Source organism: Molossus molossus, unplaced genomic scaffold, assembly GCF_014108415.1.
Source record: "Molossus molossus isolate mMolMol1 unplaced genomic scaffold, mMolMol1.p scaffold_m16_p_18, whole genome shotgun sequence".
Taxonomy (NCBI): Eukaryota; Metazoa; Chordata; class Mammalia; order Chiroptera; family Molossidae; genus Molossus; species Molossus molossus.
In genome coordinates this window covers 19,339,945-19,366,203 of record NW_023425353.1, presented here as the reverse complement: position 1 = coordinate 19,366,203, position 26,259 = coordinate 19,339,945, and the positions used below count along the sequence as shown (strand labels likewise).

The 26,259-nt window shown below is 49.0% G+C and overlaps 1 protein-coding gene across 2 annotated transcripts in view; it reads left to right on the top strand.

The window, feature by feature from the left end:
• Positions 1 to 2,848: 2,848 nt before the first annotated feature.
• The window catches only part of CACNA2D3 (calcium voltage-gated channel auxiliary subunit alpha2delta 3), an 874,937-nt gene continuing 851,526 nt past the window's right edge, over positions 2,849 to 26,259 (top strand). The window contains exons 1-2 of one of the 2 annotated variants that reach the window (XM_036266884.1): positions 2,849 to 3,112; positions 3,770 to 3,851. In XM_036266884.1, the coding sequence (XP_036122777.1) occupies positions 2,991 to 3,112; positions 3,770 to 3,851 (204 nt within the window). In that variant the 5' untranslated portion in view covers positions 2,849 to 2,990. The remainder of the gene's footprint in view (positions 3,113 to 3,769; positions 3,852 to 26,259) is intronic. The other variant, XM_036266885.1, reaches the window with a different exon arrangement.

Sequence of the window (26,259 nt, the reverse complement as noted above, 5' to 3'; positions counted from 1 at the left end):
ATTGCCCTCTCCAGCCCTGAGAACTGCTGCTGTGGGGTCTCCTCTGGAATCCATTCCATAGACCAGGATTCAGTGAATGTTTCTAAAACATTCATCTCTGTTTCATTATGTTTCACTCTGTTCAGACCCCTCCAGAGCTACAACATCCTCAGCTGATGGGACAGGGTGTGCAGGTCCACTGGCTGGATTCAGTGCTTCAGCTGACTGTTAGGTATTGAAATACAATTATTTTTGGGGGGTGCAAAGAACAAGTAGGGCCCAATGCCTGATGTTGCACTTGGCATATTGAAAGGTGCTCCTGGTCACTTGTCCTGATGTGGCTGCACAAACCCCAAATTTTTGTGATACTTGACGTTCTGGATTTAATTATCAGATAGTTTAAATATTTTTATTCCTGAGAGAGGAGGAAATGTTTAGTGGGATCCATGTTACATGTATTGTGCATGATACTATTAAAGATAGTCTATGTGTAAGTTTCTGAGGCTCAAGATGCCACTTCCCTGCGACTGTGATGCCCTGTCGGGGCTCTTCTGGTTACTCTCTAGTTGCCAAGAAATGCCTACTAAGTTCAATGCCTGGGTCAGGCTTGCAGACCATAATGACTTCATCATAAAATGTCCTCATGACCGTGGTGCCCATGTGGCTCTCAAGATAACCTAGCAAATGGTTGTTTAAATATGACTAAGCTGTATTATTCTGGTGTGCCTCGATTTTCCCCATCAGTGAATAGGGATAGCAATAGGATGGCTGCTACAGGTATTATTTTGTCACATATATGATATGTGACCCCTGGCAAAGTTTATAATTATGCATTTATCACTGTGGCTTTTGGAGCAAAGCCCGTCTCTATCGCTAGTGAATTAATTCTGTGAAGTCATGTTTTTGCTCCCCATTGGGTCTCCAGCACATCCCATCATCCTATCACTGGATGAATGAGGGACTGCGTGAGGGATGTTATGTAGATATCATACAGGTAAGGGCTTGGAGTCTTTTATTAACAAGGGATAGTATACTTTCACTCACTCACTCACTCACTCACTCACTCACTCACTCCCTCCCTCCCTCACTCACTAGTTTAGAAAAAAGAGATCCCTGGGTTCTGACAGGAAAATTAATTTTCACCCAGCCCCCAGTTGGAGCAGCAAAGCCATCCCGACCACTTGCCCCGGGGTCAGGCGCGCTGGCTCCGTTGTAACTGCTAGCACGCTTCCTCACGCGGGAGGTGTGCACAGGAGCGGAGAATTCATTATAACCGGTTAGTCATCCGTGGAGATTGTAGACACTGCCCGGGGGCAGGACGCACCTGGCGCTTCCCGGGTGGGGCCTGTTCCCTGCGCTGCGCCCCTGGATGGGAGCGTGACCGGCTCGCAGGAACCCGGGGTCTCCCCGAACTTAAGAAAAAGCACCAATGCCCCCGCAGCGGCCTATCTCCCCACAATGCCAACTCTGAGATCAAACCCAGCATCTGCTGGGGTAACTTTTCCCAGGGACTGCCGGGCAGGAGAGCCGGCCAGGATCCTCGCCGACACCGCGGAGGCCAGGGCCCACCCTGACCTCCCTGAAGCTGGGGGTGCGGAGGCAGAAGGCAGGGACAGGAGCCCGCCGAGCCCTCGGTGCGGGGGCACGCAACTAAGGCGCACCGGGGCGGCGGACGCCCCGGGAGACCCCGCGACGTCAGGAGCGCTCGGCTGGTCCAGGATGACTCAGCCTCACTGGGGTCTGTCTCTCCTGCCAGCCGGCTCGAGGGTTCCGCAAAGTTCCCAGTCACACCCCAGACTCGCATGGGAACCGGGGGCTCCGAAGCCGCGGGGAAGCCCAGTAGTCAGGGCGCCGGGGGTACCCCGACTTCTTTCAGCTCGCCCTTCCTCTGCGGGCCGCTCCAGTGCGCCTCCGCCCGTGGCGGGGTCCGAGCGGAGAGAGGGTGACCCCCGGGTCTCAGAGGAGTGTTTTATTCCCAAACCAAGGGAGTCTGCCAGTCGGGAAGGACTTGGCGCAGAATTTGCTTCCCTGCCCAGCCCCGACATCCCGGCCACCGCCGCTCGCTGCAGCCCTGCGGACGCCGGGCCTCAGCCCGTCCGAGTGCGAGCTGTTCGGCAGCCCTCGCCCAGCTTCGGGCGCGCCAGGGCGGCTCTGCTGCGGGCCGACGCCGGGTCCCCACGCTGCGGCCGCAGCGCCGCCCGCCTGTCAGGCTCTGCGGCCGGAGGAGCCGCTGCGGGCGGCCACGCAGCCGTGCCCTCACCAGAACCGCTGAGCCCGGGTCCCATCCCCACGCCACTCCGCCCGCGTGCGACCCGGCTCCTTCTTCAGACTTCTGCCTCTTCGCCCGCCCTTCTTTCTGGAAAACTGCGCGGCGGGTGTGGGGGTCGCGCTACCTCCGGGCTCGGCGGCACCTGACCCGCCGCCCCTGACCCGGACTGGGCACGCGGCGCCGCCTGGGAGCTGTCACTGCCGAGTGCGGGGCGCTGCGCCCGCTCCCGGCCTCTCCTGCGCCCACACCCCTACCCCGGCTCGGGTCTCCAGGGCCGGGGGACGGCCCGGGGCCAGCCCAAGAGTCGCGCCCGCGTGGCGGACTGCGGAGTTGTAAAGAAGTCGGTGGCCGCAGTGGGCCGGGCGGGGCAGGACACGCTCCGCCGCGGCCAAGGACACTGGAGTTTGCGAGTCCCCGCCCGCGCGGCGCCTCCCACCCGCCCGCCGCGGCCGCCGGACTCCCCGGGGCCGCCGAGGCGGGGCCGGCCGCGCTGCTGCGAGAGGCGCAGTTCCCTCCCTCCTCCCCCGCCTGCCTCCCTCTCCACCTCCCTTCCCTCCCTCCTCTCCGCCCTCTTCCCCCCACCCCACCCCACTCGCTCCTTTTCTGCTCCTCAAGTGAGCCGGGCGCGCGAGAGCAGGCGGGCGGCGCGGAACTGGCAGCCCCGCGCGCTCGCCCACCGCCCGCTCCGCGCAGCTCCCTGCGGCCGCTCTCGTCGCCGCCGGCGCCTCGGAGGGAGCCCAGCATGGCCGGGCCGGGCTCGCAGCGCCGCGCGTCCCGGGGGGCCTGGGCGCTCCTCGCCGCCGCGCTTCTCTACGCCGCGCTGGGGGACGTGGTGCGCTCGGAGCAGCAGATCCCGCTCTCCGTGTAAGTGCCGGCTCCTGCGCCGCCCGGGGAGGGGACCCGGCCGCCGGCGACCCACTGTGCCCAAGTTTGGGCGCCTGCAGGTGCGGCTGGGCAGGACCTGCCGCGGGCGTCGGCCTCGCCGCTCGCACCTGCCTTCCAGGAGCGGAGCGGGGCGGCGAGGCTGGGGCGGGATCCTCTCGCCTCGACCCTCCGGTTGGGTGAGACCCGGAGAGCCTCCCCTCAAGTGACAGCACCAACTTTGAAACCTGTTTACCGAGCCCAACTTCCACGGGCCGTTTATTGACCCCCATCTTTGCTACCTTCACTTCTTTTTTGGGAGGGGGGATGGGTAGATTTTTTCTGACTAGTATTTGCTCGGTGATACCCATTTGGGGTGGGTAAGTTCTCAGGCAACTATTCAAATAAAACCCAGGGATGTTTTCAGAGAGCCTGGGAGACTTTGCGCATTTTGAACTATGTGACCCCCCTCGGGCCCCCTCCCGCGCTGCGCTCTGCAGTTTGGTGCTGGCAGTTTCTACCAAAGCGCGTTTTCTTTTATTTTTTTTCCCTCCAATGTACATCGCCGGGCTCCTTCAGGCACAGCCCATGTGTGCAAGTGCGTGCGTGTTGGCGGTGACACGGGTGTTACATTTGTTCCTGTGCCCTTTCTCCCTGTAGGGTGAAGCTCTGGGCCTCTGCTTTTGGTGGGGAGATAAAATCCATTGCTGCTAAGTACTCCGGCTCCCAGCTTCTGCAAAAGGTAAGGTTTCTGTGGTGGCAGGAAGCAAGGATTTTTCCAGCACAGAAAATGGAGGCAGTTTTAGTTTTCCGAACAAACGTGAACCCCAAGCAGCATCAGTTAGCAGAGGTGTCCCTGATCCCCAGGTTTCTTGGCAATGGACTATGCAGTGACTTCTCCCTACCAGCCGGTTATTTTTAGATGACACTTGATTCTAAACACAAAGAAAAGCAGGATACTCACTGGCACTGTCCTGGCTGGGGCTCTGAAACTGAGTGTTGCTGCACAGCTCTCCTCTCAGGTTCGGTATTGCTGCTTCAGTGTGAGAGCAGATGCTCCTCGGGCCAAAAAATGCTAACTTCATCCAAGGGGCAGAATCAGTGCCTATCTGATGATGTCTTTCACCTTGCTTGCCTGTGAGCTTGGGGTTCAGTGGATCAGAGAAAGATGCTGCACTATTGTTTGTCATCCCTGCAGTTGTACAATCCCATTATTCCCCAATCATCTAGACCCAGGGCTGGGATGCATTACATCATTACAGATAAGGAAAATGAATATGGTTATCTTTCCATTCAGCTGCACTGCCGAGTAATAACCTATGAGAGTCGTCCACAAACTTAAGAAATTGGTCTGTGTCCATATAATTCTGGAGAGTAATGAGAATGGAGAATTGATTATTAGGCTTTTATCAGAAGCGGCATCAATTTAAATTCAAACAGACAGCATTATGCTTAAAATTACATTGCAAGACATATGGTCCTTTGCTGTCCTCTCCAAGAAAAAAGAAAAACTGGTCTGGGAAGGAAAGATTAGAGGGGTTAAAAGAATTTCAAGTTAACAAATCAACAGGATTAACCCAAGTATTCTCTCAAAGATACAAAACAAAATTGGCCATGAGGGGATAATTCTCTGAAAATGGGTACAGACAGCTTAAATTGTTAAGTTAACTTTTAAGCATTTTTAAATGTGCTTTTTGGGCCAATGTAACATATGTGTTATGCATGCTGCCTGGTAACCAAGTACGTATTTTATTTATGGCATTCCACTTCACAGAGTAGCATTTTTGGGGACAGTATATGAAGCAGTTTGTCCCATGAAATTAAAATATCGTAATAAAAGATCAGCCCACAATAGAATGTTATTTTGGTTTAAAAATTCCCAATAGCTATATACTTTTTGAAACCATACAACGACTGTTTGCTCAACTCCATTAATTGGGGAAGGAGTTCATTGAATTATAGGCAGTTGATAGAAATTTAAGGCTATGATGTGCCTTTATGGATGATGATAATGTATATACCTGTGAACCTCCTCCTCTCAGTTTGTGAGAATTGCCTCTTTTGCTAGTATTCTTTTACTCTGGACCATTCTGTACCCTGCTTTGGCATTTTGCCCATGTGTCAGATGTTTTATGTGAAGAGTTCTGGATGATCGCATTGTCTGTGTATTTTTCTTATGCTTTTAAGGAAGAGAGTATTTGTATAACTTTAAAGAAATATTTTCATCTGCATGTTATAGTTTAGTTGTAACAACTCTGAAAGATTCCCTTTAGAGCCTGTGACTGTTTTCTTGGTTGTGCTTACCTATCTTCTATCTCACATTTTGTAGGAGCACGTGAAATATGTTTTTTCCTTCTTTTTGAAGTCAACACACACACACACACACACACACACACACACACACACACACTGCACAAAGCCCCATCAACCATATTATTGGCTTCTCTATAATAGCAAATTGGAAACAGTTAAAACGCTTCTCTTACCTTCTCATCAGCATCCTTTCTGATAGTGAATTCAGAAGCTTAGCTTTGCTTTTGTCATGTTTGCAGCTTGACAATTGTGTAATTATTTCCAGCTGTTTATGGCTTTGTTGTCATTTCTTGCTGTTGCCTGGCATTTTGTAATCTGATGTGAGGGGAAGGTGAGGTGTGGCCGAGCATTAGGTTCCAGGGTGGGTGTCTGCTCTCGCTCCTGGACCACAGTCATCTGCCGTGGAATCCTGAGATGCTGGGCAAGTATGTCCACGAATGATGGGCAGGGCACGCTCGACAACTTGCGGAGCATTTTTGCAGTAATCTTTGGGCTGTCTCGTCCCATTGCCCCCAAATAGGACTATTTTATAAATTAGCAAAGAACATTCATTTAGAGAGTTCAGAGGATGAATAAGAAAGGTCTGAGGTGCTGAGTGTGGGAGGCATAACATCATTTGGAAAAGCAAGGAGCCAGTTGCCTTTCTCTTGTTTATTTTCAAGTTTCTGGCCATTTACACGGGGAATTACTCCTTTAAGTCAAAACTCTATGCATCCTTCCATGACATCACTGGGTCTTAAACAGTTAAGATACTCTCAAAATGACTTAGAAAACTTAGTTGAAAAATGCATTAACACTGTGTTAAGAGGATTCAAAGGTGACAATACTGTGTTGCATAATAGACTGTAGTTACATTTTTAAGGCATGGACATTGGAACCTGAATTTTAGTTAAGTAAGGTATACTGGATGCCAATGTAAAATTTTATGTACTCTATTTTGTAGTTTCTCTAATTGACACTTCATGTTGTGATTGATGTACTATGTTTATCTTTAGCATGGGACTTTAGTACTTTTTGCATGAAGGCAAAAACTTTACAAAGTAGTTATTGTGAATATAAGTTAAATAATAATTGGCCATCTATTTTAAGGTGTGTGAAGACAGGGAAAACTGCCATTTTGGTATCAGGTTCTTATTAGGTAATTTAATTGGAGGTAGCGATATTATCGCTGACTTCAACGTAAATACAAATATTTAATAATGTACCTTATTGTCCTGGCTTCAGAAAAGAGAATACTTCTTTCACTGTTTCTCTGTTTAACACCATGGCCTTTTTGACTTTAGCCTATGATAATATATTAGGTATTCACTGCCAGACTTTTCTCATTTTTTCTCCTTTTTGTCTTTGCTGGGCACAGGAATAGCAGCCTTACAAAGAGGATATTTTTGATTTTATAGATGCAGTGGTGCGTGCTTGTGCAAAGTTGTGTCTTTGCAGTGCGGCACGGAGGACAGGGGAGCTGGAGGCTGCAGTCGGAGTTAATCTGGAGAGGTTTCACGGCAGCTGTAGGAGAGCGGGCCCGAGAGGAGCGTGCTGCTGTGTTGCTATGAGCCTGGGTGCTGCCCTTCCTTCGCTGCAGATACTGCAGGGGTTTCGATTCACTTCACCCTTTAATTAACTTTCCTATTTGACATATTCATGCCAGGATTCAGCTGCCTCTATCTCATTTCATTTTCCCCAAAGAATGTGCTTTGTTTGGGTTCTTTTGGGGAGGCATAGCTTCATTACCCCTCTAATACTGGGATTCAGTGAGAAGCATTCTAGTACGTCTAGTAACCTAGGCTGTTAAACTCCTGGGCTCCACAGCCCTAGCATTCACAAGGAAAGGCATTAAACTCGAGTGATTCTCATTTCATCCTCCTTGGGGACAATTTGTTGGGAGCTGGGTGTTTCATTCTATTTCGTCCTACATTCAGGGGGTGCGTGTTCATGGGAACGAAGGGTTCCAATTACATTTTTCAGAACTGCAATGAAAAAGACAACAAAAAGGCAGGTCGTGTGTGTCTGTGCCATTACTGCGAGAAAAGAATTGACATTTACCTCGGACGCCTCGTGAAGCACTTCTTGGAATGCACTGCCAGGTTTTTGTGTTCTCAGCTGTTTATTGACAAAGCGGCTTTAATACACAAAGTTGATGTCTCTTTCCACAGGACAGAGTCAGCAAAGTAAAAGGCTGGCTCTTTAAGCCATTTTGATAATTATGACTTTTTATCAATGTGGGAATCGATGGACTTTTGAATAATTGAATAGGAGTAGGCACTTGTCAGGCGCGGGGTAGCAGTGCAGTGCGGCCCCGAGGAGGCCTGGCGCTCACTCTGCACATTGCTTCTATGGGGGAGGTGCTACTTAGCTGAACATTTTTGTTGAATAAATACAGTTATGTGTCATCCTGAAGATGAATGCATTCAACCTATGCTGCCGATGCTTTAAGTCGCAGCACCACTTCAAGTACTGGACGTTTCTCTGGCAGATTATTTTTTACAGCCTTGAAATCTCAGAAGTGACAGTCTTCAATCTTTGAGGGCAGTTTATGGGTCTCGTTAGCCCAATCACCAGGACATTCTCACGGCAGGGTAAACCAGCTAAAATTCAGTTGGAACATCTTCCCCAGGCATCTGTCTCATTGCATCTGTGAACTGGCACATGGTCCCTTGCCATCCTGAGAAAGTTCTTTTCCTATGGCTTTGCTCAGTTTTCGTTTGAGCCCCTTGGTTTCTTTTTCTTTTTCTCAAAAATTCTTCTCTGCCAGGTATATCTCTGTTTGCCTTTTCTCTCATGAGGAACTGCTATAGTCTTTGTCACTCAGATCTGCACTGCTCGTCAAATAAGGGAAATTAAAATACAGGCATGGTTTTCTGGTCGGAGGCAAACTTCCGATTTTTATTTCAATGTGCTAATCAATTGTGATCAATTACTATGGTGATATCAAACTGATTTTCTTTTATATTTTATCCTAATACCAGGGTGCTTTTTAGGCAAACACACGTGTGCCAAACCACCAAATAATTATGAAATCTATCAGGCATGCACAATTAATGTTTCCAGTCTGTGATGAAGACATAGCTCTGTATCAGGATAAATACAACCATTACCCCGAGCACCTGTGGCCCTGCCAGGTGTTCCATCGTCCTGAAGTTTGAAGCATATATTCACGGAAGTGTGAGTTTGGAGTTTTAGCCTTTTTCTTTTTCAGTTTTTGATTGGTCCTTGTGGGGTGTTCAGTGCTTCCACTTAGGTTGCTCAATGAACGGCTTGGTGTGCTGGGCTCACTCCGAGAAGCCAACATTCTCACTGGTATCCTTTGCATCAGGCTGTCACTAATCCAGACTTCCTACCACAGGTGCCCACACGTGGGCTTTTTCTTCATCCAGGTGCACACCTCTGTGGCATGTATCTCAGGCACCCCACCCCCCTCTTTTGTAGTCACAGAGCTTGTTGGAACAGGCTCCGGAGTCCACAGGTTGTGTGTTCCCTGGGACACGGCGATGTGACTTACAGGCTTGCTAGGGCTGAGACTGAGAACAAAATGAAATAGATGTTGTAAATGCCAGTGTATGAATTAGCATATGAGAGTCCCCCAGCTCCATTTTAATGTAATTTTATACGAGAAACATAATGGCCTCGAGTGACTGGAGCGATGCTTCTGTACATCATTCAGCGAGAGGAGAAGTTCCTCATACCTGGCAACACAGATAGTCTTCCTCAGCCCTCTTTGGTCTGCCGGAGTTAGCTTCTCCTTCAAGGGAAGAAACGGATGTAGAAGAAGAGGAGGGTACTGCTGTCCCTGGCTTTTCCTGAGTGGTTAGTGGCCAACAGATGGAGGCAGGTTGTGTCTGAAATGTAAAGCCAGACCTGAGGGCCTGCTCTGACAGGGTGCTCCTCCTGGGCCACACCTCCCCTGGGCAGGTGAGGCACCTGCATGGCTGATGTGTTTCAGGGGATTTCTACCGGCGCAGCCAGCACATCTGCTTTTCAGAGAAAGTTCTTTTACAAATCCAACTTTGAAAAGGGTCTAGTATATTTTCAATAAATGGTAAACATTTCGATTTTCACTTGCTTTGAACAACACTCACTGCGTGCTCATTCCCAGGCAGTTAACTTTACCTTTATAGGGTGAATTAAAATTATATGTGGCATAGTTTCCCGGTTACCCCATATCAAGATTATGAAAATAACTCAGGCATCAAACTCTTAATGCACATTTCAAGGCCAAATTGGAAAAGAGAGCATTATCTCTTGACAAGAAATAGATGGCAATTTCTTCACTTTGTGCCTTTGATATTGGAAACCAGTACCCTCCAAGGTTAAAAGAGCTGTTATCCATGTAAATGCTCTGGACAGGCAAGTTGGGCTGTGACTGGCTGTGGGCTCACAGATCAGACCTCTGGTTACCCACTTTAAGCGAAGAAACTGCTAGTCGATGTTCGGGGCTTGTGCATGTCATTACCATTGTACTTACTACGTTTGTGTGTACATGTGTATGCCAACAGAAATGGATGCTGCTTGTCACAGCATGTGCCAGGTGCTGCCTGCTGACAGGGAGGACTGTTCTTGTCCTTCTCATGTTGCTAGAGAGAGTGGTCTCAGGGAGCAAACCGGGGTTCTAGGACAGAACCGAGGGACCCAGCCGACCAGGCGTGGATTTGTCCAGCATCTGAGATTTTGTAGGAAGCTGGAGGCTGAGGATCTGCTCCAACCAGGACCAGCTACAGAGTTTGCAGGGCCCAGTGTGAAAGGAAGACATGAGCCCTCTTGTTAAAAAATTAAGAAGACTTTCAAGATAACAGTAGAGCATTAAAGCAAGCAAGGGCTCACTGGGCCTGGGGAAAAGCCACTGTGGGAGAGTCGTCCACATTTTGGCTTTCTCCACCCCTGCTGAGTCGCTGGTCCTCGCACCCTGATTTAAGGTTCCTGGCTGCAGTCAGTCTAGGGGGTGTCCTTTGCTCATCTTTGTTTCGATCTGGTCAGGCAGAGCTTGGAGCATTTTGAGAGGTGCTCCTCTTTGGAGACGCAGTGCTGTTAAAGGTAAGGTCACTGGCCTAGGAGTGGTAGCATCTGTCCTGCAGTTTTCTGGAGGCATTCCCGGAGTGGCCTTGGGCAGATCACTTAATCAAATCATAAAAAAACAGCCTCCACGGAGAGTCCCTGCATTCCAGGTCCTAAAGTACTTTACATTTGTCATCTCATTCCATTCCTCCAACAGTCTCCTGAGGCAGGACTGACAGTCCCTCCATTCTACAGATTTAGAAGCTGAGGCTTACAGAAAGAAGCAGCCTCCCCAAGGAGACAAGCTGAGCTTCCAGAGTCTGCACACCTGGCTGACCTCAGTTCCCGTTTGAAAAAAAATGTGAATAGTACCTGCATTGCTCTACCTCATGGGTGTATGAGAAGATTAAATGAGATAACATCTGGGAAATTACTTTAGAAACAATTAAAGCCTGGGATAATAGCTGAGAGGACACGGTTTGGAGTCAGAACTTGGATTTGAATCCCAGATCTGCCATTCCCTAGCTGGGTCACCTTGTAGTTTAACATTTCTGAACTTGTACTTTCAAATGTGAAAGGATACCAGTTCCTTCTACCTTACCGGCCGTAGTGAGGATGAAATGAAATGAAATGTGCAAAGCATCTAGCACAGTGCCTGGCACAGAGCACTTTATGCCAGCAAGTTGTTGAGGTCATGATTATTTGCATAACACACGCACCAGCTCCTCAGACAACCTTCACTGAGCACCTGGGGGGCACGGCTCCACAGATACACATGGACCGAGTTAGGCAAGTGCATGGATGGGCGAGTGAGTGCTGGATGCTGGCAGATAGGAAGGTGATCCCACCTGGCACCTGATGGGGAGACCTCGTGGGACCAACTACTTCAGAGCAGGAGGATGTGGCAGTGGACACAGCCTCCGCCCAGATGTTAACTCTTCTGGAAGTCAGCTCCCTTCTCCCTGAGGGCCAGGGAGTCATGCAAAGGAACCCTTTATGTGGGGCCTTCCAGTTACCTCCTCCCTGGCTCGCCCTGGGGGGTCAGGCTGAGGAATGACTGTGCCTACTGCACTGCCCAGAGCACTCAGCAGCTTCCTCCACTGTAAAAGCGCATCCAGCAGCCAGCTGCAGTGACACTTAATCCGAATGTCCTCTAGGACAGTGCTCCAGGCATTTCCTGCTGTGAGAATTCTTCTTGCTGGCCTTGGGGGACACTGAACTTCTCCCAACTGGTTCCTGGGGAGCAGTGGTGGAGGCTGGCCAGGGGACCATGCACCTTGCTGGGACAGGTGATCTCTCCTCCAGTCAGGGGCAGGGAGGTGCAGCAATGCATGGGGACCACCATCTGTCATCAGGAGGCACTGAAGGGCGTCCATGTTCCTTGGCTCTTCCTGCTGGCTTGCTGCCTATTCTTCAGAGCTTCCTTGACACATTCTGTTGTTGTGTTTTGCCCTTTGAGCATCTGCAGCCCTCTGTTGATCTCCTTAAAGAGTTTGAAGGGGTGACACTTGCCACCCCTCTTTGTGTAAACATAGGTAGCAACATCTTGAAATCAGGAGGAGGATGCTATTGTAGTTGCATAACTTAAAACAGTCCTGGCTGGTCTGCTCAGTGGTTAGAGCGTTGGCCGGAGGACCAAAGAGTCGCAGGTTCGATTCTGGTCAAGGCCAAATGTGATTTGGTCCCCGGCCCTGACCAGGATCGTGCGGGAGGCAACCAATCAATGTGTCTCTCACACATCAATCTTTCTCTCTCTCTTTCTCTCTTTCTTTCCCTCATTCCCATTGTATCTGAAGATCAATAGAAAGGTATCATGTGAGGGTTAAGAAAAATAAATAAATAGAATTATTTATGCATCAAGACATTGTAATTAGCAGCAGAAGTCAGTAAGAAGTCAGTCATGAAAGAAAACACGGTTCCACTTGGGCCAGATAGTTCAGACACTGTTTCACCTTGGTCTGTTCATCAGTGAAACAGAAGTAATAATGAAAGGCCCTGTGTCACAGGGCTTGGGAGGATTAAACGATATAACAGACACGGGGCACATGGGAAGCTGTAGCTCGCCGGCTACTCTCTCATTTATAGAGTCTCATTTCATTATTAATGAAGAGCAAGCGAGATGCCTGGGATTTCAGTCACTTTGATCCCATGATGAGTTCATAAAATTAAGGCAATTTGTGTCACACACATTTAACGTGACGACACGATGGCAAACACTCACATGTATTATGTCCCTGAGGAGGTGAATTTTGTTTCCTTTTTCCCCCCCAAATTTCCTCATCCTGTTCCCCATACAGTACAGGTGCACAGTTGTGGGATTCAGGTTTTTTTCTTGCTCTAACATTGTATTGTAATTTGCAAAGCAAGGCGAGAGTCAGAAACACCGACAGACATTTGGCTCTGTGTCCCTGCGCCATCCATAATGCCTTTTCCATTGTCCTGCATTGAGGCAGAGGCAGAAAATATTGTAGGAAAGAACAATAGGTGTGGGAGGCAATAAATCCACTGGAGGTAGGAAGTCTTTGGCCACGAGTCATAACATACAGCTTTGCTTTTAGCTTTCTACCAATTTCCATTATCAGGGAAATTTCTGTTAGCACAGGATGATTGCATCGTGTACAAGCAGCTCAGTGGGCATGGGCTTTTGCCCCACTGACCAATAAATGATAGTCGTTTGGCTTCTGGGAGGGTAATGCTGACGTTGGAATGTTCTTTCTCAGCTCTGGCCTGGGCTGCTGTCGGAATGCTGTGTTTTTGCACATGGCGCAGAGTGCACACTTCGAGGGAATCATCATCGGGCAGTCATTAGAAGGTGCACGGGTGTGTGTGTGTGCGTGATGCGCATGTCAGCGTGTTTTACTATACATGGGATGTTTAGTTACCATACACGGGAGGTTTCCTTTTGTTGATATTTAAAATTCCATGGTCTCTGTCCAAGTGCAAGTATTTCAGAACATCAGGGGTCATCTGGTCACCCTGAAATAAGAGGTAATCCTCTCAGGAAATGGCTCGTATTTCACTAGTATTAAAAAACTAAACAAAACAAAAAAACCACCAAAAACCACAATGATACACATTTCCCAGAACAGGAATTTCAGCGTTACAGATCCATGCTGGATTTCCTAAACAGCAAGATTTTCTTGTTTTCTTTTTGGCATGGAAGAAATGCCCTATGAATGACAGGAAAGATATATAGAGTTAGAGAGAAATCAGAGAATTATTTTAAAAGTCTTTAAAGAGGGGCCGTTGGTCTTGGGAGGACAGAACTGTGTAGAAATGAGAGTCTGAATCTGAGTCAGACTAGTCTGGGTTTGAATCCAGTGCTACTGCTGCCTAGTGGTCTGACCCTGAAAAGTCAGTCACTGAACCTCAGTGTTCTCACCTGTCAAATGGGCACAGTGGTACTAACTTCTGGGGTGGAGTTGAGAGGCCTGACTGAGAAGCTGCACATAAGATGCTTAGCCAAAAGTGGCCCCTGGGAAGTGTTTAGAAAAGGTAGGCTGTTGTTATGATTCTTGTTATGATTATTGGTCTACAGTAGCTGCTACCATGTACCAGGGCCTGCTGCTGCTGAAGATAACAACTTGTCCACTTGGGGGAGAGCTAATAACAGGCCGTGCAGAGGCCTTGTTCGGAGACCTCCACGAAAACTGCCCAGCACTGAGCCCCAGGAGTGCTTCTTCGGCAGTAATCCCCATAATGATGCAGGGGCTTTGTGTGCATTTTGTGCCATATGCTCTATTCGTACTATTTCATCGAATTCCTCACAAACACTTCTGAGTTTGCATTTTACAAGTGCGGAAATGGTGACAGAGAATGTGACTTTGCCCAAGGCGACATAGCTCCAGGTGGCAGGGGCAGGTTTGGAGCCTGGGTCATGTGAGTCCTGGCCACCTGCGCTGGGGTCTGAGGAGGGGCATCTGGTATTTCCCTGGACCAGCCTTGTCCCTGGTGCTGGCTCGTCCAGGCGGTTGTTGGAGACTTCCTCCTTCTCTTAACCCTTTTCCCAGCTCAGTTCTTAGTCTTGTTTGGGTACGTTGTCATTGCTTTCATAATAGAGAATTAAAAGGGGCAGTGGCCGTACTGAGGGGAGGGGCCAGGAAGCCCTCTAGCTTTTTATAGCTTTCTCTCCCTTTTATTACAATGAAATGATGCCGCTGATCTTTTGATTTCCTTGTGGATCAGCTCATTAGGTCTGACTCTTCAGAAGCCTTTCTGAGATCTCATTGAATTTGGTTAAATGTCCCTTTGTGTGTTCGCCACGATGGTGACGGGTGGTCTTGTGGAAGAGCCAGCATGGGCGCTGGGACTTGAGACAAGACGGACCTGGCTCTGAGATCCAGCTGGGCCTTGTTCGACCAGGCCTCGGGTTCCTCGTCTGACACATGGGGTCGTGCTGAGGGTTAGCTTCGTGGACGGGTAACAGTCAGCGCAGAACTGGATGTTGGGGAAGTGCCTAGTAAATTTTAACTCCGTGGTCTTTATTATCCTCATTCTTTGTTTCTGTGTCCTGAATGTTTGATGATGCTTACTTTTTTCATTCCCCTCGGGAAGCCGCAGTTCTGCTTTTCTGCATGATTGGCAGCTAGCTTGAGGGCCACAGCCCTTGGACTCACCAGGGTCAGTTGTATTTTGCATGGCACGAGTCTGGCAGATCCGTCCGTACCCCTGGCAGGTCTGAGGATGTGCGATATTCTGAGGACCCCTTATCTCTTTCAGGAGCGGGTGTTGAGAAGGAGGCAGGTGAGCTAGACCTTAAATGCCCCGAGGACGGGCTTGTTGTTTTGGATGGGAGCAGGTCCTCCTTTGGCACCTAGCACAGAGCCATCTTTGGGGTGAGCTTCAGGGGCTGCGGTAGAATGTGCAGATGTACAGACAAACAAAGGAACAGCTAAGGGGAGCCTTTCCTGGTGCTCATGCGCTGGTGATGAGACTAAGAAGGCTGTCCTGGCCGGTTTGGCTTGGCAGTTAGAACGTTGGCCCACAGACCAATGAGTCGCAGGTTCGATTCCGGCCAAGGGCACGTACCTCGGTTATGGTTCGTCCCCAGCCCTGGTCAGGTCGTGTGGGAGGCAGCCAGTCAGTGTGTTCCTCTCACGTTGATGTTTTTCTCTCTCTCTCCCTCTCACTCTGTCTGAAGATAAATAGAAAAATATCCTCGGGTGAGGATTAAAAAAAAGAATAAGAACGCTGTTGAGCATGAGCCAAGAACTAGGTCCTTCACGTCCCTTCCTTCGTTTAGTCTCCAACGCTGGGTTTTGAGTCCCTAGCATCAGGCGTGGATGCTGCAAAAAGTCAGGGCTGCTTCCCAGCTACAGCAGCCCAGCTCTGAAGCCCTACAGGCGGTGCCCTCGCCCACAGCCCTCTGGCTGCCAGCAGGGACTGCCAGACCGCCTAGCCAGCTGGTCCTCACTTCCCCCAGCCTACGGCCCCTTCTCGCCCCTCGGAGTGTCCCAGCCGGTCTTGGTCAGCACCCTGAAAACATGGCCAAGTTTCCCCAGAAGCCTCGCTGCCAGGCGGAGGGGTTCGGGCGCCTCTGCAGCGCCAAGCCCAGCAGCTGCCACAGGAGCACTGCAGTGCTGGGCGGGTGCACGAGGAGCACCAAGCGAGACTGATGGGGCCGCGCAGCCGCCACCATCAACCTGGGGGAGGCAACTATGCACAGGCAATTAGGAAGCCGCTGCAGCTAATTCCATGGAGCGCTCCAACGCCACATTCCCAGTGACACTAGGGAGAAACGTGGATTTTAATTTCTGCCCCCTTCACCTTCACGTGGGGCCGTTAACTGGTCTTCTCCGAGGCCCAGCCAGCCTCAAGATGTTGCACATTGCTTGCTGAGCATGATTTCACCTTCTCAGTGTGGCTTCCTTTTATTTTATATTTGTTTATTTATTTAGTTTTTACATCACTGGGACTGGGTTTCTGAGTCTGTGCATTGCAGGCAGTTGGAACTGCTGCTTCGTCTGTTGCACGTACCTGCAGCATCCACAGAGCAGCGCTGCCCACTCCTGGACCACATCCAGCTGCGCCCAGCATGGCCGTGTCCGGCACCTCCGTGGAGGAGACCTTGTGAGGCCATAAATTCAGTTTGGGTGATTTTCATTTGCATTTGAGTCCTGCAGGTACAGTTGCCTGCTCTCTTCCCCAGACCTGGTCCCATTATCTGCGAAAGCCTGCACCGAGCACAGCCCCTCCGAGATGAGGGGGAGCAGCTGGCTGTGAAGTGGGAATTAAATTATATGGGTTTAATGGGAGGGCCGTTTTTCCAAAAGATACTGAGCTCCAGCCCTCATTTCTCCCAGTGTCAGACCCAACAGAGGACGGCATTTTGAGGCTTTTGGAGGATTCTTGCATCCAGCTCCTCCCTGGGGCATTCATCTTTGGGGGCTGTGAGGCTCCCAGGAGTTTTTTGCTCTGCAAAGCACCTTGTGTCGAATCACACCCGGAACTTGCCGTGTGGCCTCACAGTGCCCAGAGTCCTCTGCCCACCCGGACTTCCTGTGGAGGCTGACTACTGACTCAGCTGGAATGAGGGGGCCTCTGGGCAGGACAAGAGCCTCCTGAAGCAGCCCCTCCTCCTGCGGGTGTCCGGGCACTGGGGCTCACCCCAGGTATCACAGCGAACCAGCAGTGCTAGCCCTGGCCGTGCATCGATCAAGGCATGGAGCCCACAGAGGGAGGAAGGCACCATGTCAGAGGACAGAGAGGCCGCCTCTAGCTTCCTGTCCCTCTGCCCCTTGTCCACACTTTCAAAGCTCCCCTGCTGGACTGCACAGGAAACTGCTTTGCAACATTTCCTTGGATTAAATCTCTTTTAAGCCGGAATTTTACCTATAGAAAATGTTTCCCCAATGTATCTCTTTCTAACAACCCAGATATTTGTCCCAGTGTGTCATCGGGGAACATTCTCCTTATTAACACACTCTATAAGTGAAGCAAGTAGGAGACAGAGCAGTCAGTCAAATGTTTATTCAGCTCTGATAAGCACATCCAGAAACTGAGGCCTCAATGTTCTTCTGTGCAATAGAGGTTCGAATGACCAGATGCTTCATCTGGGGTAGAATGTTATGGTTTGGGAAAATCTTTAGCTGTCTTCACAGACTTATAAGAACACATTTGCTTTTAACCTAATGTCGGAAATATTTTCTTCCTTCTTTCCCTCCTTTTCTTCCTGCTTCAGCAGACACCCAGTGAATACTCAACGAGGCGTGCAGAGCGTGTTGAGTGCCAACATCCCTGTGCTGCCGTGGCTACCTCTCCCATCCTCACCCAGAATGATTCAGGGACAGCACACAGTGCCCAGGCCCATCAGGCTGTGTCAGGCCTCCCTGTCTTGGTCCACGCTGTTCTCGCTGTCTACACTGCCCACACTGCTGCCCTTGTGGGACCGCTGAGCCCTGACTCTAGACGATGTCAGACTTGCACTTGGGGAGCTTGTTAAAATGCATTATTCCAGGGTCCCACCCCAAGAGATTCAGACTCAGTGAGCTTGTCCCAGGGCCCAGGAACTTGCATTCTAACAGACTTCTTAGGTGATTCTGATGTTGCTGGTCCATGGGCCATGCTTTGAGAGATGTTGTTTATATCCAGCTGTTGGGAAGCCTGCTGGCTTGCCCTAAAGAGACCCACTCATTCCCTCTTTTTTCCGCTGGGAGAAAGTGAGTACACGTCACATCATGGTTTCCTTAAGTATCTGAATGTGAAATCTGTGCCATCCTGGGCCGGAGGCTGTGGCTGCCCGGCCCCCGACCCGGCCTGACGCTGGCGCTGGCTGCGGCCTTCCTCGGCGTACCTGCATGTGAAGGAGCTTTCCTTCTGCTGTAAAGATGGGGGCTTCGGAACAAGTCAGGCATTTTATCTCCAAGCCAGAGGTGCCCAGGAGCATGTCTGATTGTTGAAGCCGTTTATTTAGAAATCACGGAGCAGACATGAAGTGGCCATTCTCCAATTTGTGAGATGGAGAGGAATTTGTTGACCCGTCACCAATGGCTTTTCTTCTTACCAAACAGGTGACAGGGACCTGTGGTTACTAACCCTTCAACAGAAAATTGTTTGGTGAGCATCAGTACGAAAGACGTCATCTGCTTCCCGTAAAAGGCTGCTCCTAGTCACCCTCATACAAGAATTGCTTCCCCAGGGGCCTGTTGGGCATAAAACTACATTTTTTCCCATGTCACTGGTTTTCAAACTTTCTTGACCATGGCCCACAGTAAGAGGTACATGGTTCATTGCGACCCATTGCACACAGCTTCACATGTGAAACCCAGGTTTTAGGGAACATTACTTAGCCTTATTCTCTGCAGTGTGGGCTGATCTGTTTGATTTGACTGTACTCTTTCCTACTTCTACTCTACTCTACTCTACTCTACTCTACTCTACTCTACTCTATTCTATTCTATTCTATTCTATTCTATTCTATTCTCTTTAGAAGGCTAGCTGTGAGCAGTAAATTGATATCACAAACTAATAAATGTGTTAATGAAAAAGGTATTCTAAATGTTACTAGGGTAGATGATAGGCTGGTTCAGTTTTATTCTGGGAACCACAACATTGATCTTTGAGATTAAAGCTGCATTTTACCCAATAATAATGATACGTGGTGATAGCTAACATTTATCAGCTAGTTGCAATTTAAATTCTCTATATAAGTTTTATTTCACTTCCTCAATAATCCCAAGACACAGGTGCTCTGATGGCCCCATTTTGTTGTGAGGACACATAGGTTCAGGGAGGTGAAGTGAATTACCCAAGGTCACATAGCTAATAAGTTAGTTCTTGAACTCAGGGCTTTCTGACTGTGCACCGATACTCTTAACCTGTGTTTGCATTTACCTCTTCCTGTTGCCAGTAGCCACCTTAGTTGGTCCCAAATGTTACCACTGGGCTGCTGCGTGGGGATGGCATGTTGGGCACAATGGGAGGAAGCGTGAGAAAGGGAGGAGAGTGGAGGAGGGAAGTTTGGAAGCACAGGGTGGCCAGTGGTCTTTAGTACATCTGGCTCAGTGGTTGAGCGTCAACCCCTGCACCAAGAGGTAGCCGGGTCTACTCCCGGTCAGGGCACATGCCCAGGTTGTGGGCCTGATCCCCAGTGGGGGGCGTGCAGGAGGTGGCCAGTCAATGTTCTCTCTCATCGATGTTTCCATTTCTCACTCCCTCTCCCTTCCTCTCTCTCTAAAATCAATAAAGAAAAAGATTCACTTAAAATAAATAAATAAATAAATAAATAAATAAATAAATAAATAAAACATCTGATATTATACTTAGTACTTATAGGATTTACAGAGAATTTTTGCATTTGTTCTATTGGCCACTTCCTGTTGGTGTATGCATTTCCTTCATGTGGATCTGGGTTTGCTGAGCGTGGTTTTCTAGTTGTCATTTAGGTGTGATGTGGCTGGATCAGAGGGTCACAGAGCAAGAGAAGACAAGGCCCTGCCTGGGAGTCTGGGTCCAGGTTCTAGCTCTGGGTCTGACACTGCTTCTCCCCGGGCCTGTCCTCCATAGAGACTCAGCACAGTCAGGGGACAGCAGGTCCTACCTTATTTCCCAGTCCGCTCCACCAGGAGACGGGTGGTACACTTTCTGTTTAGTGCCATGGCCTGCTTTCTTACCAACATCTGTTGCCCTTGCCTCTGTCTGCACCCGGCTCCTGCTGGACTACTGGCCCTGCCTCAGGAATGTAGTCGGGGCAGTGAGTCCCAGCAGAGCAAACGCTGTGAAGACGAGGCAGACATAGCAGAAAGGCCAGGAGGAAACAGGGCAGCACCATTGTTGGAGGAGGCAGAAATGACATCCCGTCTCAGTACCTTCTCCTAACCTTTCCGCTAATGTGATTTCCCAGGAAGTGCTGTACCAAAGGCTTGTTCTTAGAGTTGTGTCGGGGAATGGAATCATCTTTGAATATACAAGGCAAAAATAAAAGGGACTAAAATATTTGACATATGATGAAGTTCTGTGATATTTTAGACAGTGAGTAAATTGGTATTTATATAACCTGATATATTCATTTCCCCTGATCCACCCTCCCTTGAATGTTGACTTAATAACATGCATGACTGAATCACATTAATTGCTTTAAACTGCCAAATTAAAAAACACACATGCCAGCATTCATTCAACAAGTGCGCTGTGTTCTTCCTGCCGGAGCCAGGGAAGAGCTGCAGGCTCCTGGGGGAGGAAGGCTGATACGGAACCTGAGCATCTCCGGAAACAGGGCCCGTGCCTCCCACGATCACCAGCTGACTGGGCCAGACAGAGGCCCTGGAGCTGGGGTTAAGCTCATGGCACCTGGCTGTGGGTTCGAATCCTGTGAATAATATATGGCCTTGGGCTCCTTATTTCACATTTTCCTCTTTTTTTAAGTGATCCCCGTCGCACTGATTGCTGTGAAGATGAAATTAGATCATGAATAGAGAATTTAGCTTGGTGTCTGGCAGTCCTAGGAATTCAGTGAATGACTGCAGACATTTTAATCCGACTTTGAGTTATGTGCCTACCCTCTGAGGTATTGCTTCATCCAGAGGGTGTTAGCCCCCCAGAGCAAGGCCTCTGGCTTGTTCATGGCTCTATTTTTGGCTCCCATAATAGTCTCGGTCAGTAAATGTTTGGAGAATTGACGAATGAGTGCAGGGAATGGGTAAACTTCAGAAGCTGAGAAAACTGACGCTCAGAGGGGTTGGCCAGATCACAGAGGACAGAACAGAGATTCACACCAGGTCTGCTCGGTCCTCAGCCATGGCCATTTGCTAGTGTGGGCTTGTTGGCTCCTCTCTTTAGTGCTACCTAAATTTCTGGGAGGAACACCATCTGTCCCCTGTGATTGGAAGGATAAGTGTGTGTGTGTGTACACGTGTGTGTGCGCATGTGTGCATGTGTGCACGTGTGTGTGTGTGCATGTGTGCACGTGTGTGTGTGTGCACACTTTCCAGGATGGCATCCCGAGAAGGTGGGTCATGTTAGATGTAGCCTTATGATTTTTAAAATTGACTTTTTAGAGAGAGGGGAAGAGCTAGACAGAGAGAAATATCGATGTGAGAGGGAAACATTGATCGGCTGCCGCCTACGTGCCCCCTACTGGAGATCAACCCTACCACCTTATGTTATCTGGGATGATGCTCCAAGCAACTGGGGCAGAATGACAGATTGGCAAGCTTTCTCTGTTTTGAAGCAAAGCTCCCTAAGAGCTCTTAGGTTCTGAGTTGTAGAGTCCCACCAGGATGTGGAAAAAGCCCATTCCCACCAAGGCCTCGTTCAAGGTGCTATTTCTGGGACTGGGTGGAGGAAGGCTTTTCCCGCTGGGCTCCGTGTATGGCATCTTTCTCCGGTGTATGGATGGCATCTTTCTCCTGTGTATTGCAATGGTGACTTAAACCTCTCCGCTCGCTGCAAAACCCCTCGGACTCCAATTGCAATGGGCTATGTAGCGTCTGTTTCTCCTCTTTCTCAGGTCTGTTTTGCGTTAAGACTGCTGGGTTAAGTGAGGAGGCGAAGGAGCAGCAAAGGGGCTGGAGTGTGAAGAGGAGCACTTTCTGTTTTTTGTTTTGTTTTGTTTTTTTAAAAGTCCTTGAACTAAACCCTTGAATAGTGCAGTATAGATTTGAGAGAGGATGGCTATTATTACTTTGCTTTTTGTGTAGCAGGTTTTAGTCCAGGATGTTAAAATACATCAATAATACGTTTCTTTTTTCATTTCTCCATTCCACATGGAGGGAGGAGGTGGAGAGCCTCTCTGGAAGGACAGAGGGAATATCACTGCCTCAGGCCGTGGCCGGGCCCTGGCCAGAGCACTAGAAAGCTGTGTGTATTCGATGATTTCTTCACTCATTCTTCATCACCCATTTATTCAGCATTCAACACACATTTTTGCATCTTGCTACTCTGTTCCAGGTGTTATGCTGGCTTTTGGGGTTTACAGACAAGCAAAATAAGACACAGTCCACACTCTCATGGTGATTACAACCTGGTGTAAGAATCAGGCATTCCTCAAAGAATTAGACTAACCCATGCAAGTCTCCCTGTGGTCACCAGCTCTGGTCTGGGGTCAGAGGAGGCTTTGCAGAGGGGCTGAGCTTCAGTGGAGACCCGGGGAACAGCTGGAATTAACATGACAGAAGTAGAAGAAGGGGCCCTGGATCCTTTGTGATGCCTGCTCACCCATCGGGCCCAGCTCCACCCTCACCACCCTACCTGGGCCCATGCTTCAGCTCCTTGCGTAAGTCTACGTCCCAAAACTCATCCCATACTTTTTGTTTTTTTAAATATATATTTTTTTACTTTATTGATTTTTAGAGAGAGAGGAAGGGGGGGAGAGAGAGAGAGAGCTAGAAACATTGATGAGAGAGAACATCGATTGGCCGCCTCCTGCATGCCCCCCACTGGGGATTTGGCCCACAACCTGGGTGTGTGTTCTGACCGGGAATTGAACTGGCGACCTCCTGGTGCGTAGGTCGACACTCAACCACTGAGCCACACTGGTAGGGCTCATGCCATACTTTCCTCTCAGCCTTTGCGTCTCTTGTTCCCACTGCCCCAGAGTTCCGCCTTGTCCCCAGAGCTGTCTGTAGAGTGCTCAGCCCCCATGCCTGGTTCTCTAATGTACCCAACAGCTTTGAACTTCCGCTCACTGCGGGGCCCTCAGTCACTACTGCCCTCAGGAAGCCTTTCCACCGGTGTCTTTTTCATTTTTGTTTTCCTCAAAGTCTCCTAGGGTAAAGCCTTGTGACGACGATGATAATGATGACGACAATGACAGCGATGGAGGATAACAACACAGTGATGCTTTTCCTACACGTACCATGAGCCAGACAGCCTTTGAAACACCGACTACATAGTCACTCATTCAATCCTCACGGAAGCCCTGCGAGCCACTCCTCTGTTGTTATCCACAGTTAACTGAAGAAGCAACTGAAGCATAGAGACCGTTGATTAACTTTCCCAAAGTCACTAGGCCAGCAGGTGCAGGGCCAGGATTCCAGCTGGGGCCCTGGGACCCCAGTGCTGGTAACCACTGCTCCACACTTTCTTCCCAGCGTGGCCTGTGCCTGTCGAGTTGTACATGTGAGATGACTGTGCTGGTTAGTGACGTGCAGCACGTCCCTCCTCCCGAGTGCACAGTGACAGCCACCCTGAGGGGGAGAGGAGGAACTCCCTGACACTGGCCCCTCAGGGGCCCCAGGAGTTGGGGTCATGACTAGGTTTCTGAGCTCCAGAATGTGTTCCCGTCACAGGAAGTAGAGGTTGATACATGCATTGGTCACACCAGCAGCCCTCCTGGGCTCTGACCAGACTCTCTTTTCTTGGTGGCGTTTCTTCCCAGGACTCAGGAGGCCCTAGACCAGTCCAAGCTGTGTAGGCGATGTCTCCTCAGCAGAAGCACCAGTGTCATTATTGCAGGTGTGAATCCCTGGTGCGACCACGGGGCCTCAAAGCTGCCGGAGACAAGGATTTCCCTCACTGCAGCGTCCTCGCGTAGATGCTGGATGAGATCATAGCTCGGACAAACTAGAGCGTTTTCAATTGCCAAGTGCTGTCTACGTGTTGTGGAAGTTTTTGGAAATCCTGATAGAAAGCAAATAAGAACTACTATTCTGGCCTAATCCCTGTTAATATTTGGGTGTATTTCTTCCAGTCTTTTTTTCCTTGGAATATGTTTATGTATATATTATGCATATATACATATACGCGCACGCGCACACACACACACACACACACACACATACATATTTACTTTACATAAACGGGATCATGTTGTACCAACTATTTTATAATGGCAAGACGTTTAGAGTGGATTTGGGCAGTGTAGGGACCACTAAAAAGAATTCTTTTCCCTACAAAATAAAATTCATCCTATTCTTTGAAAAATTGGAAAGTACCGAATAATACAATAAGGAACAAATTATTCCTAACCTTAAAATGCAAGAATAACTGTGTTAAAATGTTGCAACCTTTCTTTCGGGCAGCTTAGAATTGGAATCAGACTGTGGATATAAAGTTATTTTGCCTCCCCCACACCCAACATGAACATGTCCCCTTATCATTTCGTATTCCTCAAAATTATGTGTTTCCTGGCTATAAAACATTCCACCATGTGGATGTGGTGTGACTTACATCACCCCCCCTCAATGTCAGGCACAAGCGTTGATGACCAGGTCCTCCCTGTGCCTCCCCTGAGTAAATGCTGCTTCACTGAACATCCATCTGTCTGTCTGCAGGTTCCAGACTCCCTGATCATGTCCCTCAGAGCCACCCTTGCAGGGAAGCCACTGCCAAAGTGTGTGAGCTTTGCTAGCACTCTCCGCTCTTGCTGTCCTGTGTGTGTGTGTGTGTACATGCTCTGTTTCTCTCCTGTGGCATCTAGCTCTGTTCCGTGGTCCATAGCTTAAGCTCACTTGGCAGCTTTGGTTGGACTAAACCTACTTTTTCTTACATGTGCTAGATCATCCACATGGGACTCAAAGCAAGACTTTGGGGTCAGGTGTACCTGGGGTCAAATTCTGGTTCTGCTGTTTACTACATGTGTGTACTTGAGCAAGCTAGTCAACGGTCCTGACCTTTAGTTTACTGAGAGAAAAATGGTATCTACCTATGAAGCTGTTACGAGGATTACGTAAAGTAATGCATGCCAAGTGCTTCGTGTTGAACCCATAGTAAAGTCTCGATAATGACTAATGTTCATTTTCATGCTTTATTTCACTCTTCAGCCTTTAGGAGTATAGGAATTTGCTTCATTTTAAAAACTACTATTCATATGAATAGAGCTTTAAAATCTAGAGATTCAGTTGTGTGTTTTAAACCACACTGTCTGTGTGGTTTAGAGAGAGGTCTCAGGGTGTGGGGTGTCATTTAGGGTGTCAGGCATCTTACATCAGTTTATAAGGTTCCCCAAAGAGTTTGGGGTTTTGGGTTGGCTCCTACTCTAAAATAAAATAGATGTTTTTAAAAAGACAGACCGTGATCTAAGTGTTGGCTGGGGGAGAGCAAGCTGCCTCCCCATTCGTCCAAAGCCGGTGGTTTCAGCAGTCAAAGGAATTAAGCGTAACAGTAATAACAGGAATTAACAGTGACTAATTATAAAATAAGATGTGTTGCCAATTATGTAGCAGTAGCTAGACCCCCAGAGTAAATGGATGTATTTGCAGATGTGACTTGGGTGCTCACAATGTCAAGAGGCCTGCCCTGGCCGGTTTGGCTCAGTGGTTAGAGCGTCGGCCCGTGGATCAGAGAGTCCTGGGTTCAGTTTCCGCTAAGGGCACGTACCTCAGTTGCAGTTTGTCACCGCCCCGGTTGGAGTCGTGTGGGTGGCAGCCACTCAATGTGTCTCTCTTCACATAGATGTTTCCCTCTCTCTCTTCCTCCCTCTCTCCCTCCCACTCTATCTGAAGATAAATGCAAAAATGTTCTCAGGTGAGGATAAAAAAAAAAAAGAGGCCAGGGGGCTGCATTTCGATGATAAAAGCATCACGGGGACTTCTGGGACCTGATGCCAAACCAGACCTGCTTACTGTTAGCTTGCAAAACATGGGCTGTGGCCCTGGCTGGTGTGGCCCAGTTGGTTGGGCATTGTCCAGCGCACTGAAACGTCACTGGTTTGACTGGTCAGGGTGCATTGCCCAGGTTGCGGGTTCATCCGGGCCACAGTCCGGGTGTGTATGGGAGGCAAGCAATAGATGTTTCTCCTCTCTCACGTCAATGTTTCTCTCTCTCTAGAAAATCAATAAAAACATATTTTTAAAAAGGAAGAAAACTGCACACACTAAAAAAAAAAAAAAAAAAAAAGGACTGGGTTGTAGAATTGTGCACCTGAAAACTGTGTAACTTTGCTAACGACTGTCACCTGAATAATTCGATTAAAA